Source organism: Saimiri boliviensis, chromosome 3, assembly GCF_048565385.1.
Source record: "Saimiri boliviensis isolate mSaiBol1 chromosome 3, mSaiBol1.pri, whole genome shotgun sequence".
Classification (NCBI taxonomy): domain Eukaryota; kingdom Metazoa; phylum Chordata; class Mammalia; order Primates; family Cebidae; genus Saimiri; species Saimiri boliviensis.
This window is the reverse complement of record NC_133451.1, coordinates 8,948,184-8,962,767: the sequence shown is the minus strand read 5'-3', so window position 1 is coordinate 8,962,767 and position 14,584 is coordinate 8,948,184. Positions and strand designations below refer to the sequence as shown.

The 14,584-nt window shown below is 51.3% G+C and overlaps 1 protein-coding gene across 2 annotated transcripts in view; it reads left to right on the top strand.

Moving 5' to 3' along the window:
- The first annotated feature begins 259 nt into the window (after positions 1 to 259).
- The window catches only part of SLC2A9 (solute carrier family 2 member 9), a 238,334-nt gene continuing 224,009 nt past the window's right edge, over positions 260 to 14,584 (top strand). Inside the window, exons 1-2 of one of the 2 annotated variants that reach the window (XM_074395890.1) lie at positions 260 to 337; positions 6,769 to 6,867. In XM_074395890.1, coding sequence (XP_074251991.1) covers positions 275 to 337; positions 6,769 to 6,867 — 162 coding nt within the window. In that variant the 5' untranslated portion in view covers positions 260 to 274. Of the gene's footprint in view, positions 338 to 4,367; positions 4,584 to 6,768; positions 6,868 to 14,584 lie in introns of those variants that run through there. The other variant, XM_003934679.4, reaches the window with a different exon arrangement.

Genomic DNA, 14,584 nt, shown 5'->3' with positions numbered 1-14,584 from the left:
CCTACACTCAAAAATAGAGAAACTGAGGCCAGAGGAGAGCAGGGAGGTACCCAGGTCTCCGGGGTACCTGGGGTTCAATCAAGGATGCTGAGTGTCCCATCCTGGCATCCTAGCCAGAGCCCCTCACAGCAAACCTTTCGAAGGCTGCTCCAGGCCACCTCTCCTGACTTGCACAGGTCAGACAGCAGCTGTCTAATATCTAGTGGCTTCTTTCGTTTTCCTCTTTCTCAGAAACAATAACAACAACAAAAGTTCAAAACCTGAAAAGTGAACCATGAAGCTCCATGAAAAGGACCGAGGAGGAGACAAGGAAAGTGATTCAGCGAAAAAGAAATTGGTTAGTCCTCTTTTTTTCTCTCTCTCCCTTAGATGACTATTCTGGTCACCCACGGTGTAGTTGTCTCTTCCCCTGGGTCAGGGGGAGGCTGTTAAGGTGAAGCTGGGCAGAGAAAAGATTGAGCAGCAGCTAAAAGTCAAGTTCTATGGGAAGGGGCCATGGGGATTGTAGAGTGCATGGGGTGAGGCTCAGAAGAGTGAAATTGACAGTCCTGATCTGCTGATGACTTTCTGGGCTTGGGGCAAATGTCTTCATTACAAAAGTCATTTCTCAACAAGGGACATTGATGTTGACAATGATTATGTCGTCATCCTTAGAGGTACACTAAAACCCACCCCCTAATCCATCGCAAGGCTCAGTCCACCTGCCCCTTCCTCCAGGAATTCCTCAGCAGCTCTTAATAGAATGACTTTCTTCCTTCTTGGGATGCATCAGATCCTCTCTTTAAACCTGATTTAAGAACCAACAGCCAGAGAGTGCCTATTCTGTCTGGACCTTTGCATAGGACTCCCATTTAAAGAGAAACTCTTTACATGGGTCTCTCTGGATCCAACCATGGTGAAGGCATCACTAGCCCCATTTTATAGGCGATGAACTGAGGATCAGAAAGAGCTGAAGCCACTTATCCAAGGCTATGTGGCTAGCACAGGTGTGAGCTGGTCTTAAACCCTGTATCATCTGTGCCTCGTCTCCTGTGAAGGGTGTGGAAGCTACTGCAACTCCAGGGAAGGTGTATTTATATTTGTAACACACCTGTATTTGGTGACAGAGATCAACACAAGTCCATTTACCAAGTTACCAAGAAAGTGTGAAATTGGCAAGCTGAACCTCATTCTCCCCACAGAGGTGCAAAATGGAGGATAAGGGTGTAGTCACCTGTTTGAGATCACCCAGGACCCCACACAAGGATCATGTCAACAGACAGCAGTTCCCTCTAAGTAGACACTATATCTTTTCTTGGTGCTTACATTAGGTGAGTCAAGGATCGACTGTCTTGGTATTTGGTGTAATGAAGGAAGGGATGTAGTCATTTCAAACATTCTGCTTAAATGATGCTCAACAGAAAATGCCCCTTCTTTTCCAACTCTTCCCTGCTAGAAAATTTCCACCTTGTCCAAGACAACTTTCTAGCCTTAGGAAATCAGCTGGAGGACAGTTTCTGGTCAGTTCCAGAAGTTCTAGCTAATGGACCCCGTCCCTGAGCCAGGCTGGAGGAAGGCTAGGGAATACAAAGAGGCTTAGAATACTGTGGGTTTGTTGGGGCTGCCGGGATTATGTCCCACAGGCTGGGCAGCTTAAACAACAGAAATGTATTGTCTCACAGTCTCGGAAGCCAGAAGTCCAAGCTCAAAGTGGCAGCAGGTTAGTTCCTTCTGAAGCCGCCCTTCTTGGTTGCTGACATTTCCCCTGCATGCCTGCTCCCTGCAGCCTCATGTGGTCCTCCCTCTGTGCGCATCCGTGTCCCCTCATCTCCTCTTCTTATAAGGACACCAGGCATACTGAATTAAGGCCTCATGCATATGATCTCATTTCACCTTATTACCTCTTCAAAACCCCTATCTCCAAACACAGCCACACTGTAAGATACTGTGGGTGAGGACTTCAACATGTCAGTGAATCTGGGGGAACGCGATCAGCCCACTGAGATGCACACCGCCCCTGCCCGCGGTGAGCTCCTGTGCAGAGGGGAAGGCACAGGTGAGCAGAAGCACGTAGTGCGCAGAGGCAGCGTGAGGTCAGGGAGGCTGCTGGGAGGAGGTGGCAAGGCAGCTGGGTGCTGAAGGGTGAGCACAGTTCAGGGGAGTCAGAAGGGAGGGCCTGAGCAAGGCCAGGAGAACCTGAATGAGCAGGAGCTCCATAAAGACAGGCAAAGGATGAGTGAGTGAAGAAACCAGGGAGTGTCAGAGCAGGCAGAACGTGCCCCAGCCCCGACCACCCGGAGGAGACGTTTGTCTTATGACTTCATCTGTGATAGGAGTCGCTTCCTTTGCAGTTGCCTGGAGCTCAGGGCTGCTGGCCGTGTGGAATGGGAAACCGGCCCTTGCTTTGGAGGCGGGCTCCTCTATGCTCCCCCAGAACTCCAGCTGTTGCCCCGAAATGTAGGTCTGACAGCTCCTCTGAGGACTGGACGATATCATGAATGTGAATGCACTTGGGAAAGCCCTGTGCACGTGTAACATGAGCTGAAGGTGAGGCAGGTGCTTTGGCTACCGGGAGCCCCGGTTAACTGCCATCTGTGTTTGGGAGGGACCCATCCTCCCTCTTACTTTCTGTCCAGCTGTAGTTACATATTTGCATTGACCGCCTAATTTCTGGCACCTTTTGAGTTTTCAATCCCAACAGAGAACTATGAAACAATTTTTAACGAGATGAGGGGTCACCTGATTCAATTTGAGCTTTAGCAAAATCTGGTGAGGTCCCTGCTGTTACAGATGAGGAAACAGGGAGGGTATAGAGAAGGGAGTCACAGCAATGGGATGATGAGGAGGAAATGAGATGATGAAAATGCAGTCCCCATCAGGATGGCACAGGGGTGGACGGGCCCTCCATGCACAGGGATGGGGCTGTCCCTGCCCCTCCTCTGCCTACCTGCTGCACTTCAGGCACCAAACATGCCCCACTGACAGTGTCTCTCCCCCACACAGCAGACATCTGTGCCTGCAGGCCCTGGTTCCTTGCCCTCTCACCCCATACCCTTCTCAGTCTGCTCAGAAGCCGCCTCTTCCAGGGGGTCTCTGAGATTCAGCTGAGACTGGTGCGGTGCCTCCTCCACGCTGTCCTGGGAAATCCTCCACTGTTTCAGGTCATGTTATAATCAAGGATTTGCACATCAGAATGCCCCTCCAGGCCACCACTCAGCGAGGAAACCAGGCTGCATGGCTGAAATCCAGTTCAAGTAATAGCCACTTCTCCCAGGGGCGTGTCTGACTCATCAGTATGCAGAAGGACGACTGCACAGAGTAACGGACGCGCTCAGTACACCCCAGCCTAACACCTGAGGGCTGGTTTTCCTTTTGGGAAGTCTTGGTTCCCCACTTGCTTTGAGCGGCCACATTCCCACCACCGTGCATGTCCGGGCTGGATGTTTCCCCGTGCATTTCACATTCCAGGCTCCTGGCATGTCTGCTGTACTCCACACCTTTGATTTTAGTGTGTGCTTTTTACTAAACCTAGTTTGCTGGCTTTTCAGTCTCTCTTTTGTGGACTGAACCCTACCTTGTCTCCAGGGCATCCTACATTCACCAAGCCTGTCCCTGGCTCTGGTCCAGCCTCTGCTCCGCTCTCTGATTCTGGGAGCAAACTGTCCTAGTCAAAATTGAATTCTCTGATGTCTGAGGCAGCGTGGCCATGCAATGAATTGGTTCTCACAACGCCCTGGTGCCTTCTCAGTGCAGTCCTTGAGCCAGCCTGGGGCTGGCACACAGGACCTGTCCCCTCAGACAATGTTGAATGAGCAGGAGAGAGTAATGACACCAAGAGGCCAATTCTTTTTCTTGGAAACCCACAGCCCTTGCCTTTGTTCTAGGCTGTGGGATAGCCTGTGCTCATTTCCAGCATGCAGCTTGGGGCTGAGTGTTTTCTATTTGAGCTTCTGAATAATTCTGCAGGACAGTCAGAGTGGGGTCAATCTTCCATTTTGCAGTGGTAGAAGTGGCAGCTCAGAGAACAAAGTGACCTGCCTGAGGACACACAGTTAAAAAGTGGAGGAGTAAAGCCCTACCCAGGCTTCTGAATCAACGTCAGCCACCTCCCCATTCTGTCCCAAGCGTTAGGGAGGTAACCTAGGATAAGGGCAGTCACCCTGCTCCAGGGTGTTAAGAGAAAAAAATGGGATGCTGAGGAAAAAAAAATCCGCCCCCTGGTGGTGATTCAGGAGAGGACAGATTTCCCCTTTTGGACTCTTTCGTTGCTGTAACAACTTAGGAGCAGGGAAAAAAAGGTTGCCCCATTTCCTGTTCAGGCATGATCGAATTGCCACACTTCCTGTTGGAAACTCCCGCCCTTCTTCCTGTGGACTCTGCCTCCTTATTCACGGAGATGCCTTGGCGGAGTCCAGGGTCCCTGGGCCGAGCTGTCAGCTGGGTCACCAAGACACCTGCCAAGGAAACAAAATATGAATTCCAAGGAACTGGGCCTAGTTTCCCTCACAGACGACACCAGGCATGCTGAGCCTCCAGGGCCAGGGAGGGCACTGCCAGAGTGTGACCACCTGAGGAGCGGGGTGCCAGGTGGGAGGAGAAGCAAGGTAAATACGGACATCGGCTCTGCGTGGCTGGAGGGCTAGGGGAGGGCAGGCAGGGGTGGCAGCCGTGTGACAGCACTCGACTCCAGCCTGGCAGCGTGTGAGGTCTGGGGCTTTGAGCCAGGGAGGGCCCAGTTTGAGTGGCACTTCCCCAGCTGTGTGACTTTGGCATACGCTCTCCAAGCCCCAGCTGACTGGGCCGACAGTGTCTCTAGTAGGCTGGCTGTGTACATGAAATGAGGCCGTGGTGGAAGACTGCCCTGTCCCGAACCTGTGTGGTGGTGTCCCTCTTCTTACCCTCCCCAGGGCACGGCACAGGCAGTGGCACCATGGTCAGCGGGCACCCTCTGCCCCTGCAGCAGGTGGGGAGCAGGTGGAGGGCACAGGCGGGCCACACAGGCAGGGGGCTCCGGGAAGCACAGCTGAGGCAGGAGGAGACGCCCCTCACCTGCCCTTCACCGGCCTCTGGCAGGGGCACTTCCCACCCGGTGCTCCCAATCCATGGGGTGCAGACGAGGGAGGAGTCTGTGTCCTCTTAGGTCGAAGGCACAGAGCACAGAAACAATGCCCAGTGCAGCCCAGGCACTCAGAAGAAGCGGAATCTGTGCCAAGACTCAGAGGACGGGTTTAGAGAGAAAGGGTGATGGAGAACAGGTGTTTAGTCTGAAATGTGATTCTGTCCAATCAGGGATCCCCATTCATCTCAAGCTCCTCTTACAGCAGAAAAACATTCTGGTCCCACATTTCGCTTGGCAGCACCCATCCCCAAGGCTTACAAACGCGCCCTCTCACCCCTCTATGTGACCAGCAGCCTCTACCAAGCACCTCCTCTGCAGCAGGCCCCTCAACAACATATGCATCCAGTGCTGCTGTTGAGATCCCATTTCACGGGTGGGCAAGCCGAGCCTCAGAAAAGCAAGTCACTTGCTCAGGCTCCTACAGCTGAGTGGTGGGGCCGTCCCTGGAGGTAAAGCTGATATCACTTGACTCAAAGCCCCAGCACTCTATCTCATGGCTGGTGGCACTCGACGAGACACATGAGATGGGCAGAGCAGGGAACTGGCTATCAGAGACCTGAGTTCCCTTGCAGATGGGAGTTGACTGATTCGGGTCCCTGAACCATGGACCTGTCTGTCTTGTTCACTGCTGTGTCCCCACAGCTTTGTCAGGGCCTGGCCTCTGCAAAACAGACACACACTCACAAATTTGTCGAACGATGACAAAGTAAGTGCCTTCCGGAGCACCTGGTCCCGTATTCCCTTGCGATACGGGAATATGAGCACTTGGCCAATATTCCCTGCCCAGCTGAGGATGGCTGTCCCTCCTGCCCTGGCTCATGCCAGCTGGTCAGCCTTTGCCAGGGGCTCAGGGGTTTCTGTCCTGTGGCCCTATTCTGGTGGTGGCCATCCTTAGATGGGCAGGACAACGCCAGGGCCAATGCCCTGTTCTCTGTGCCAAACGTTGCATCTGTTTGCAGGTCCTTGTCCCCAGGCTTGGACCAGCCCCTGTAGATTGACGCCGCAGCCTGGAATTCTGTGCATGTGCGCACATCTGTGTGGCTGTCGGCAGCCTCAGGCCCCTGGACACCGCACTCAGGTGACAAGTCAGCAGGGGACAGGCGGTGCAGTGCAGTGGTGACTACAGGGGCACTGCAGCCAGGCCACCTGGACTCCAGTCCCCAACCCAGATACCACCAGCCACGGTTTCAGGCCCCTCTTTCCTCGTCTGTAATACAGGATAAAACAGCACTGATCTAAGGACTCAGAGGCAGTGCGCAGAAAGTGCTTAGAATCGCGCCAGGCCGACAGCGCTTGGAGTCTGGCTTAGCTTTTTTCTGTCCGGGTCAGACACTCACCAAATTCAGCTAAAACGATCCTGTGGAACTGCTCAGAGCACCTGCTGAAAACGTTAGGTCTGCGTTCCGGGGATCTTCACTGAACCAGGGAGGAAGGCAAGGGCGTGGCCGCCGGACCCGAGGGCGCCCGGCCTGCGCACGCGGACCTGAACGAGAGCCCTGTCCGCAGGTCCCCAACTAGCGTCCCTTCCCTCCGTCTCTAGCCCGGCCAAGGACAATGACTTCTCCCCGGGAAGGCCTGCCCCAGCTGAGGAGGGGAGGCCTGCCCAGGCCGTCCCTCTGCTCTGGCTGCGCGCCCGGGGCCGGCTCTGACGCGCTTTCCTCTCCCCCCAGGACTGGTCCTGCTCGCTGCTCGTGGCCTCCCTCACCGGCGCCCTGGGCTCCTCCTTCCTCTACGGCTACAACCTGTCGGTGGTGAACGCCCCCACCCCGGTGAGTGCGCGGCAAGCCCGGCAGAGGGCGCTGCGGCCCCGCGAAAACCTTCGGGTGCGCGCGGGCCCCGGCGCACCGCGGGGACAGAGACCAGCTCCGCTCGGGGGACAGGGGAGACACAGAAACAGACCGTGATGACACAGGGACCGGGGGCGGGGGGCATGGCAGTTCTTGCGGCTTGATGGTGGGTGTCCTGGGAGAACGTTGGGAGACCAGATGAAGGGGGTTTCGGAAGTCCCGGGGGGCGGGGCGAGGGGGGAATCCTCTGGGCTCTAATGCCAGGGAAAGGAGCAGGAGGGGCCTTACGCATGGAAACGTGGACATTTTCTTGATTTGTTTTGTTGTTGTTGCTATTTATTTATTTATCTATCTTTGAGACGGAGTCTTGCGCTGTCACCCAGGCTGCAGTGCAGTGGCATGATCTCGGCCCACTGCAACCTCCACCTCCTGGGTTCAAATGATTCTCTTGCCTCAGGCTCTCCACTAACTGGGATGACAGGCGCCTGTCACCCTGCCCGGCTGAGTTTTGTATTTTTAGGAGAGATGGGGTTTCACCATGTTGGCCAGGCTGGTCTGGAACTCCTGACCGCAAGCAATCGGCCCTCCTTGGCCTCCCGAAGTGCTGTGATTATAGGCTTGAGCCACTGTGCCTGGCCTGTTTTTGTTGGCTTTAAATTACAACCAGAGGCCACTTGGGTGTCTGCTGGATAAAACCCATCTTTGGCTTTTGTTTCACTCTGAAGTCAGATCCAGGTGCAATTCCCGCAGGTCCTCTTCACGTTGTGCCTCTGGTTCGCAGTTAAAGGTTGGGTCCCACCTACCTAGCTGTAAGTTTTAGGTGCTATCCCATGGGTGCTGGCTTTGGCTTTGACCTACCACCACCCGTGGGTAAGGGCAGGATGGAGGTGCGAGGGAAGCTTTCCTGCAGGAAGTGATGCCTGGCCAAGTTTTGGAGGTGGAGTGAGAGATGGAAGCCTGGGGTGTAGGACGCATCGGGGGATGTGAGGAGCTCCAGGTTCTTGGAGCACAGGCTGTTTTGGGGACGGACAGGAAGCCGACCAAGCACAGCCCTGGGTGCCTTCCAGGCTTTTCTTGCTTGAGAATCCAGCATCCTTGTGTACAAAACGCAGGGGAAGCCTGGGACAGTGAGTCTCAAAGGTTCCCAGGAGCCCTGGAATTTTGCAGAGGTGCCTCAGGGATCTAAGCACAATTTGTGCAGGTCAGTTCTGTTCTGTTTTTTTTTTTTTTTTTTTTTTTTTTTTTTTTTAATTCTACTTCAAGTTCTGGGGTACATGTGCAGGTCTTGCAGGATTGTTGCATAGGTACACACATGCCATGGTCTGTCTCCATCCCCCTGTCACCTACATCAGGCATTTCTCCCAATGTTATCCCTCTTCAACCTCCCCACCCGCCGCTGTTCCTCCCCAAGCCCCCCACCTCCAATAGACCCCAGTATGTGATGTTCCCCTCCCTGTGCCCATGTGTTCTTACTGTTCAACACCCGTCTATAAGTGACAACATGTGGTGTTTGGTTTTCTGTTCTTGTGTTAGTTTGCTGAGAATTATGGTTTCCAGATTCATCCGTGTCTCTATAAAGGACATGAACTCATCCTTTTTTATGGCTGCATAGTATTCCATGTATGTGTATATGTGCCACATTTTCTTTGTGCAGTCTGTCATCAATGGGCATTTGCATTAGTTCCAGGTCTTTGCTATTGTAAACAGTGCCACAGTGAACATACATGTTCATGTGTCTTTATAATAGAACGATTTATAATACTTTGGGTATATACCCAGTAATGGGATTGCTGGGTCAAATGGTATTTCTAGATCCTTGAGGAATCGCCACACTGTCTTCCACAATGATTGAACTAATTTACATTCCCACCAACAGTGTAAAAGTGTTCCTATTTCTCCACATCCTCTCCAGCATCTGTTGTCTCCAGATTTTTTAATGATTGCCATTCTAACTGGCGTGAGATGGTATCTCAATGTAGTTTTGATTTGCATTTCTCTAATGAGCAGTGATGATGAGCAGTTTTTCATATGTTTTTTGGCCTCATAAATGTCTTCTTTTGAAAAGTGTCTGTTCATATCCTTTGCCCACTTTTGAATCAGTTTTGTTTTTTTTTTCTTATAAATCTGCTTTAGTTTTTTTAATAGATTCTGGATATTAGCCCTTTGTCAGATGGGTAGATTGCAAAAATTTTTTCCCATTCTGTTGGTTGCTGGTTCACTCTAATGATTGTTTCTTTTGCTGTGCCAAAACTCTTAAGTTTAATTAGATCCTATTTGATTATTTTGGCTTTTGTTGCCATTGCTTTTGGTGTTTTATTCATGAAGTCCTTGCCTATGCCTATGTCCTGAATGGTATTGCCTAGGTAATCTTCTAGGGTTTTTATGGTGTTATGTCTTATGTTTAAATCTAAAATCAACATCTAGAGTTGATTTTAGAGTAAGGTGTCAGGAATGGGTCCAGTTTCAGCTTTCTGCACATGGCTAGCCACATTTCCCTACACCATTTATTAAACAGGGAATCCTTTCCCCATTGCTTGTTTTTGTCAGGTTTGTCAAAGATGAGATGGTTGTAGATGTGTGGTGTTACTTCTGAGGCCTCTGCTGTGTTCCATTGGTCTATATCTCTGTTTTGGTACCAGAACTATGCTGTTTTGATTACTGTAGCCTTGTAGTATAGTTTGAAGTCAGGTAGCATAATGTCTCCAGGTTCGTTCTTTTTGCTTAGGATTGTCTTGGCTCTGTGGGCTCTCTTTTGGTTCCATTTGAAGTTTAAAGTGAATTTTTCCAGTTCTGTGCAAAAGGTCAATGGTAGCTTGATGGGGATAGCTTTGAATCTATAAATTACTTTGGGCCAGTATGACCATTTTCATGATATTGATTCTTTCTAACCATGAACATGGAATGTTTTTCCAACTGTTTGTGTCCTCTCTTATTTCCTTGAGCAGTGGTCCTTCACATCCTTTGTTAGCTGTATTCCTAGGTATTTTATTCTCTTTGTAGCAATTGTGAATGGGAGTTCTGTTTTTAAAAAATGCTGTTAATTATTTGACAATTTTGAGTCTGTTGCTAAAAACAGTTTGAAAACAGGGGGCCTAGATGGCTTCCAGAGGCACTAGCAGCAGTCAGTGATCTTTGATTTTGTCATTGTGATGTCATTCCAAGATGCGGATCTGGGTTGGCCACATTTGTCTTAGAAAGAGGACTGGAAATTTGGGTACTTGTTTCATCTTGAAAGTTCATCAAAACATCCAGCAGAGAGCGGGGAGAACCTTTGCACTCATGGCTTATGTAGCAGAGATATGAGAAACTTGCACCTGGCATAGAATGATATGGGTTCAAGCACTGATCGTGAACACGAGGAAGGAGCAATCCCGTTCCTCACTCATTCATTCAGCAAGCATTGCTAAGAGTCTATAATGTGTCCAACTCTGGCGATCAGGGACAGCAACCTGGAGAAAGTGGTATTTGAGCTGAGTCTTGAGGGATGTGTAGGATTTCCACAGGTGTCAGAGGGAGGTGGGGAGCTGAAGCACACGCACAAAGGCCTGGCTGGGCCCACATGGTAGCAAATTAGGAAGTTAGCTGAGTGTGATGTGCCAGTGCCTGGGGGAATGGGAGCTGGGGTCTTCAGCAATGGATATTTATTTTCCCATCTTTCTGCAACCTGGAAATCCAAAATCAAAGTGCCAGTGGATTCGTTGTCTGGTGAGGACCTTTTTTCTGGCTTGCAGATAGCTTCTTTCTCACTGTCTGTACATGGCAGAGAGGAAAAGTTTAAGAGTGCAATACACTCATCTCACTATGAGGCCGCCCCCATGACCTCCGCTAACCCCAGTAATCTCCCAAAGGCCTTATCTCCAAATACCATCACTTCAGGGGTTAGGGCCTCGACATGCCCTATCATTGCAACAAAAATCATGCAACATTTTCGGAGGGAACACAATTCAGTTCAAGGTAGCTAATTCTTGATGTGACCTTCATTTCATGAACAAGGAAACAGAGGCTCAGCATTTAAGCAGCTTGCCCAGGATCACACAGCCGGGAGGTGACAGAGGTGGAGTCCGAACCCAGGTCTGTCTGAACCCAAGACCCATGCCGTGCCCTCTGCCCCTCCTTCCTGCCCCTGACCATTAATGGCAGCCATGGGGGAGTGTGGCTTGATCACCAAAGGCAAAGAGGAACAAGGGGAGATGGGAGGAGGCACAGCCAGCCCAGGGCTGCTTACCTGCCCATCTGCCAACCAAAGGCAATGCAAGGCTTCCCTCCAACAACCCTAGGGCCTCAGGAACAAGGTGGATGATGCTGCCAGGTGTTACAGTAGGAAGCTGTGATTGTCTGGATCCTGTTCTGACCCCTCCCTCCCTTAGGCGCTCGTAAAGCAATCCTCATGAAGGACTTAATTCAACTGAGAAACCGAATACAGCTGTATTATTAGCTAGAACCACTCCCCAAACTCTTCCCCTCCCTATGGGGTTTCGGGTCACGTAGCCTCTTCTCTGCTCTGCCTAAAGGTCCTGATGTTTTGTGTTTACTCATGTTGCTTTGTGAGAAGAGGGGCAGCTGTTCAGGCAACCCTTCAACGCCCTTCCCTGCATGTTGCCCTTGTTGTGTCATGTGGTTAGGGGCTGGGATAGAAAGATGAAAAGGACCCATGTCCATGTCCTCGAGGTGCCCGCAGACCAGCAGCAGTGACAGATGCTCAGTAGATAATCAGCAGACAGTGAGGCAGGCTGCATGGAGCCACAGGACAGCTGAAGGTTTATTCTACCTGGGGAGGCCAGCGGGGCCTCGCTGGGCTTGAAAGAGAGAGCTCAAGGCTTTCTGGGAACTGTGAAGACCTAAGGGTAGCTGGATGTGGGGTCCAAGGGAGTGGGGAGGTAGAGGCTGGAAAGGGGAGCTGAGGCCAGACTAGAAAGGTTGCAGAGGCCAGGACAGGAGCGCGATCCAGGACCACACAGGCTATGAGTAGGCTGTGAGCAGGCTGAGGGCCAAGGTTCTCCCTGGGAGGCCCTCCCACGTAGATGCCTCTGCAGAGTGCTGGCGTGGAGCCCCTTGTGAGGTCACTGTGACATGAAAGGAGACACGATGTTGCAGGAGCACAGCCCAGAGTCCAGCGATCACCTCGAGTTCTCTTCCCCTTCAGTGGGGGTGGGGATGGGTGCATGAGGCAGCCCCAGGACCAGGGAGACCAGGAGCAGAGCAGAGACTCCAAGGAATGGGATCTCACACAGGCTGGAAGGACCCAAGCCTGGCGGGGTGTTGGGGTGCGGGAGCTGGGCTTCACCTGGTGTGTTGGGCTCTTGAAAGGAGGAGAAATCCTTGGAATGGAAGAGGTGCAGATACTAGTGCTGGTCTGGAGTGGGTGGGGGTGTCTGCTCACAGAGATAATGAACAAAGCCTGCCGCCGGGGGGTGGTGCGTGGATGCTGCCTCATGGGAGCAGGGGCTGGCTTTAGCACTGGCCGGGTTCTCAAGGCCGCGGCCCAGCCAGCCTCGTGTCTCCAGCTGTTGGATAACTGGGGGCCCAGGTGATGGGGCACAGACTCCAGGCCGTGGGCGTTTACCTTCAGGGGAAGCAGCTTTCACCGTTAGAACAATCCATGCAGTAGCTGCCATCAGCCCTGCGGCCACCCGGACTCAACCTTAAAAAAGCGCGGTGCTCCTCTGTCCTCAGATATTTGGAAACTTTCTGAAATGCTGAAAATGAAAATAACTCACCTCTGGGAACCAGCTCTGCACTTGGCCCAGGTCAGGACTGTGCACACATTGGATCCTTATTACAATATGCAAGAGGACCATCACTAACCCCCTTTTAAAGGCGAGGAAACTGAGGCTGAGGGAAGTCAAAGCATCCAAGTTCCAAGGGTGGGACACTTCCTAAAAATTCTCACTGGCCTCTCCTCAACACAGTCACTCGGACATGCGTTCTGGCCACCGGACTTTCCAAGAATCCCCAGCATCTGACTACGTTTCATGCCCCATGTGGAAGAGGACACTGAGCCTCATGCATCCACAGGGTCCTTGGCCAGCTTGGTGGATGGGATGTGAACAGAGGCGCTGATGGGCCACGTGCGGCCTGGCTCCTGGCAGCATCCCACAGGATCTTCAGGTCTTTCTTCCCCAGATGGCAGAGAACTGTTAAACACACACTGGACTGCATGAACTGGCAAGAGGTTTTATTGTACTTAGCTGTTGAAACACAGGGTTATCTGTGCTGTGGTGGTGGATCGATCGCCGTGATCAATACCCCAGGAGCTATCCCTGTTCGTTCTCCGGACTAAACCCTAAGTAGCTTCTCTGTTACCATGCTGGTTCCTACAGTTTATTCTCCAGCCAAAGGCCAAAGGGATCCTTGACAAATGAAGGAAGATTATATTGTCCCTCTGCTCACAACCCACCATACCTAGAAAGCAAGCCAGACTGTGGTGACCTACGGGGTACCTGGTGCCTTGTGACCACTCTGGCATCGTCAGCAGCACTTTCACCCTCACTCCCTCTTCTCTATTTATCCAGCCTTCTCTCTGATTGCTGCCCTTCAAACCCACAGTACACTGGAACCACGGGGCCTTTGCACATGCTGCTCTTGTTCCTGCTGGCTGCAGTGCTCTTCTCTTTGATTTTCCTGTGTCCTCCCCTTTGATTACTTCTGGCCTCTCTCAGCTCTCCCCTCCTCAGAGATATCTTCCCTAACCAGCCTATCCAGAATGGCGCCCCTCCATCATGTTTTAGCCCTCACCAAATTTATTTCTCCCTCATGCTATTGAACACTACCTGAGATACGATATGCTCCTTTGCTTCTTGTCTGTCCTTCCCTTCACTTTAGTAGGGTCCTTGCTTCTGCACTGCCAGCCCCTAGAACAATGTCTGACACATTGTAAGCATTTATTAAAAATATTTGCTAAATGAGCAAATGGATACAATTAAATTTAAAGTGAACCCAAGGCAAGTCCTTAGGTCTCTTCACTCTCAAACAAACTGCCAGCTGTGAGTCTGTCCTATGTAAAAATTCCAGGACCACCTCTACCCTGTTCACAGGTGGGGACTTGGACCCAGGTCTGTCTAATTCCCGAGTATTCCTTCTTTCTGTTCCACTAGGCTGATCTGCTGCATTCTGTGAATCAGAAAACGTTCTGTGAAGGTCCAGCAAATATTCTGTGAAGGTCCAGATAGTGTGTGGTTTTTGCTTTTTTGGCCATACGATCTCCATTGCAACTACTGAACTCTCCTACGCAGAAAGAAAGCAGGTATTGATGAAACGTAAATGACTGGGCAGGTGTATGTGCCAATAAAATTTTATTTACAAAACAGATGGTGGTCTAAGATTTGACTTGCTGGCCAATTGTTGGCTAACCCCTGTGCTACAGGTTTTAGGAAAGGGAGGAGGCTCCTGAAGATGCCTTATGTCATTAGTACCTCTGGGCAGAGGGCTGGCTGGCAGAAGTTAATCCACAGCCTACGCTGCATAGCATCTAAATGGGAGGCAAATCTTCCTGGAGATGTATGTTTTCTAATCTCCTTTCTTTTGTTCATGTATTGCAGATTGTCTAGGCTTTGTCCTGTTTCCAGGGACTAGCTCTAACTGGCATAGTTGTAACTTTCTGTCTGTCTACCTACCTACCTGTCTGTCTGAAACATCCTGAAGTTATTATCAAATTCAGGGCTAATCTGCATGCCAGTCAAAGGTAGCATGATCATTGCCT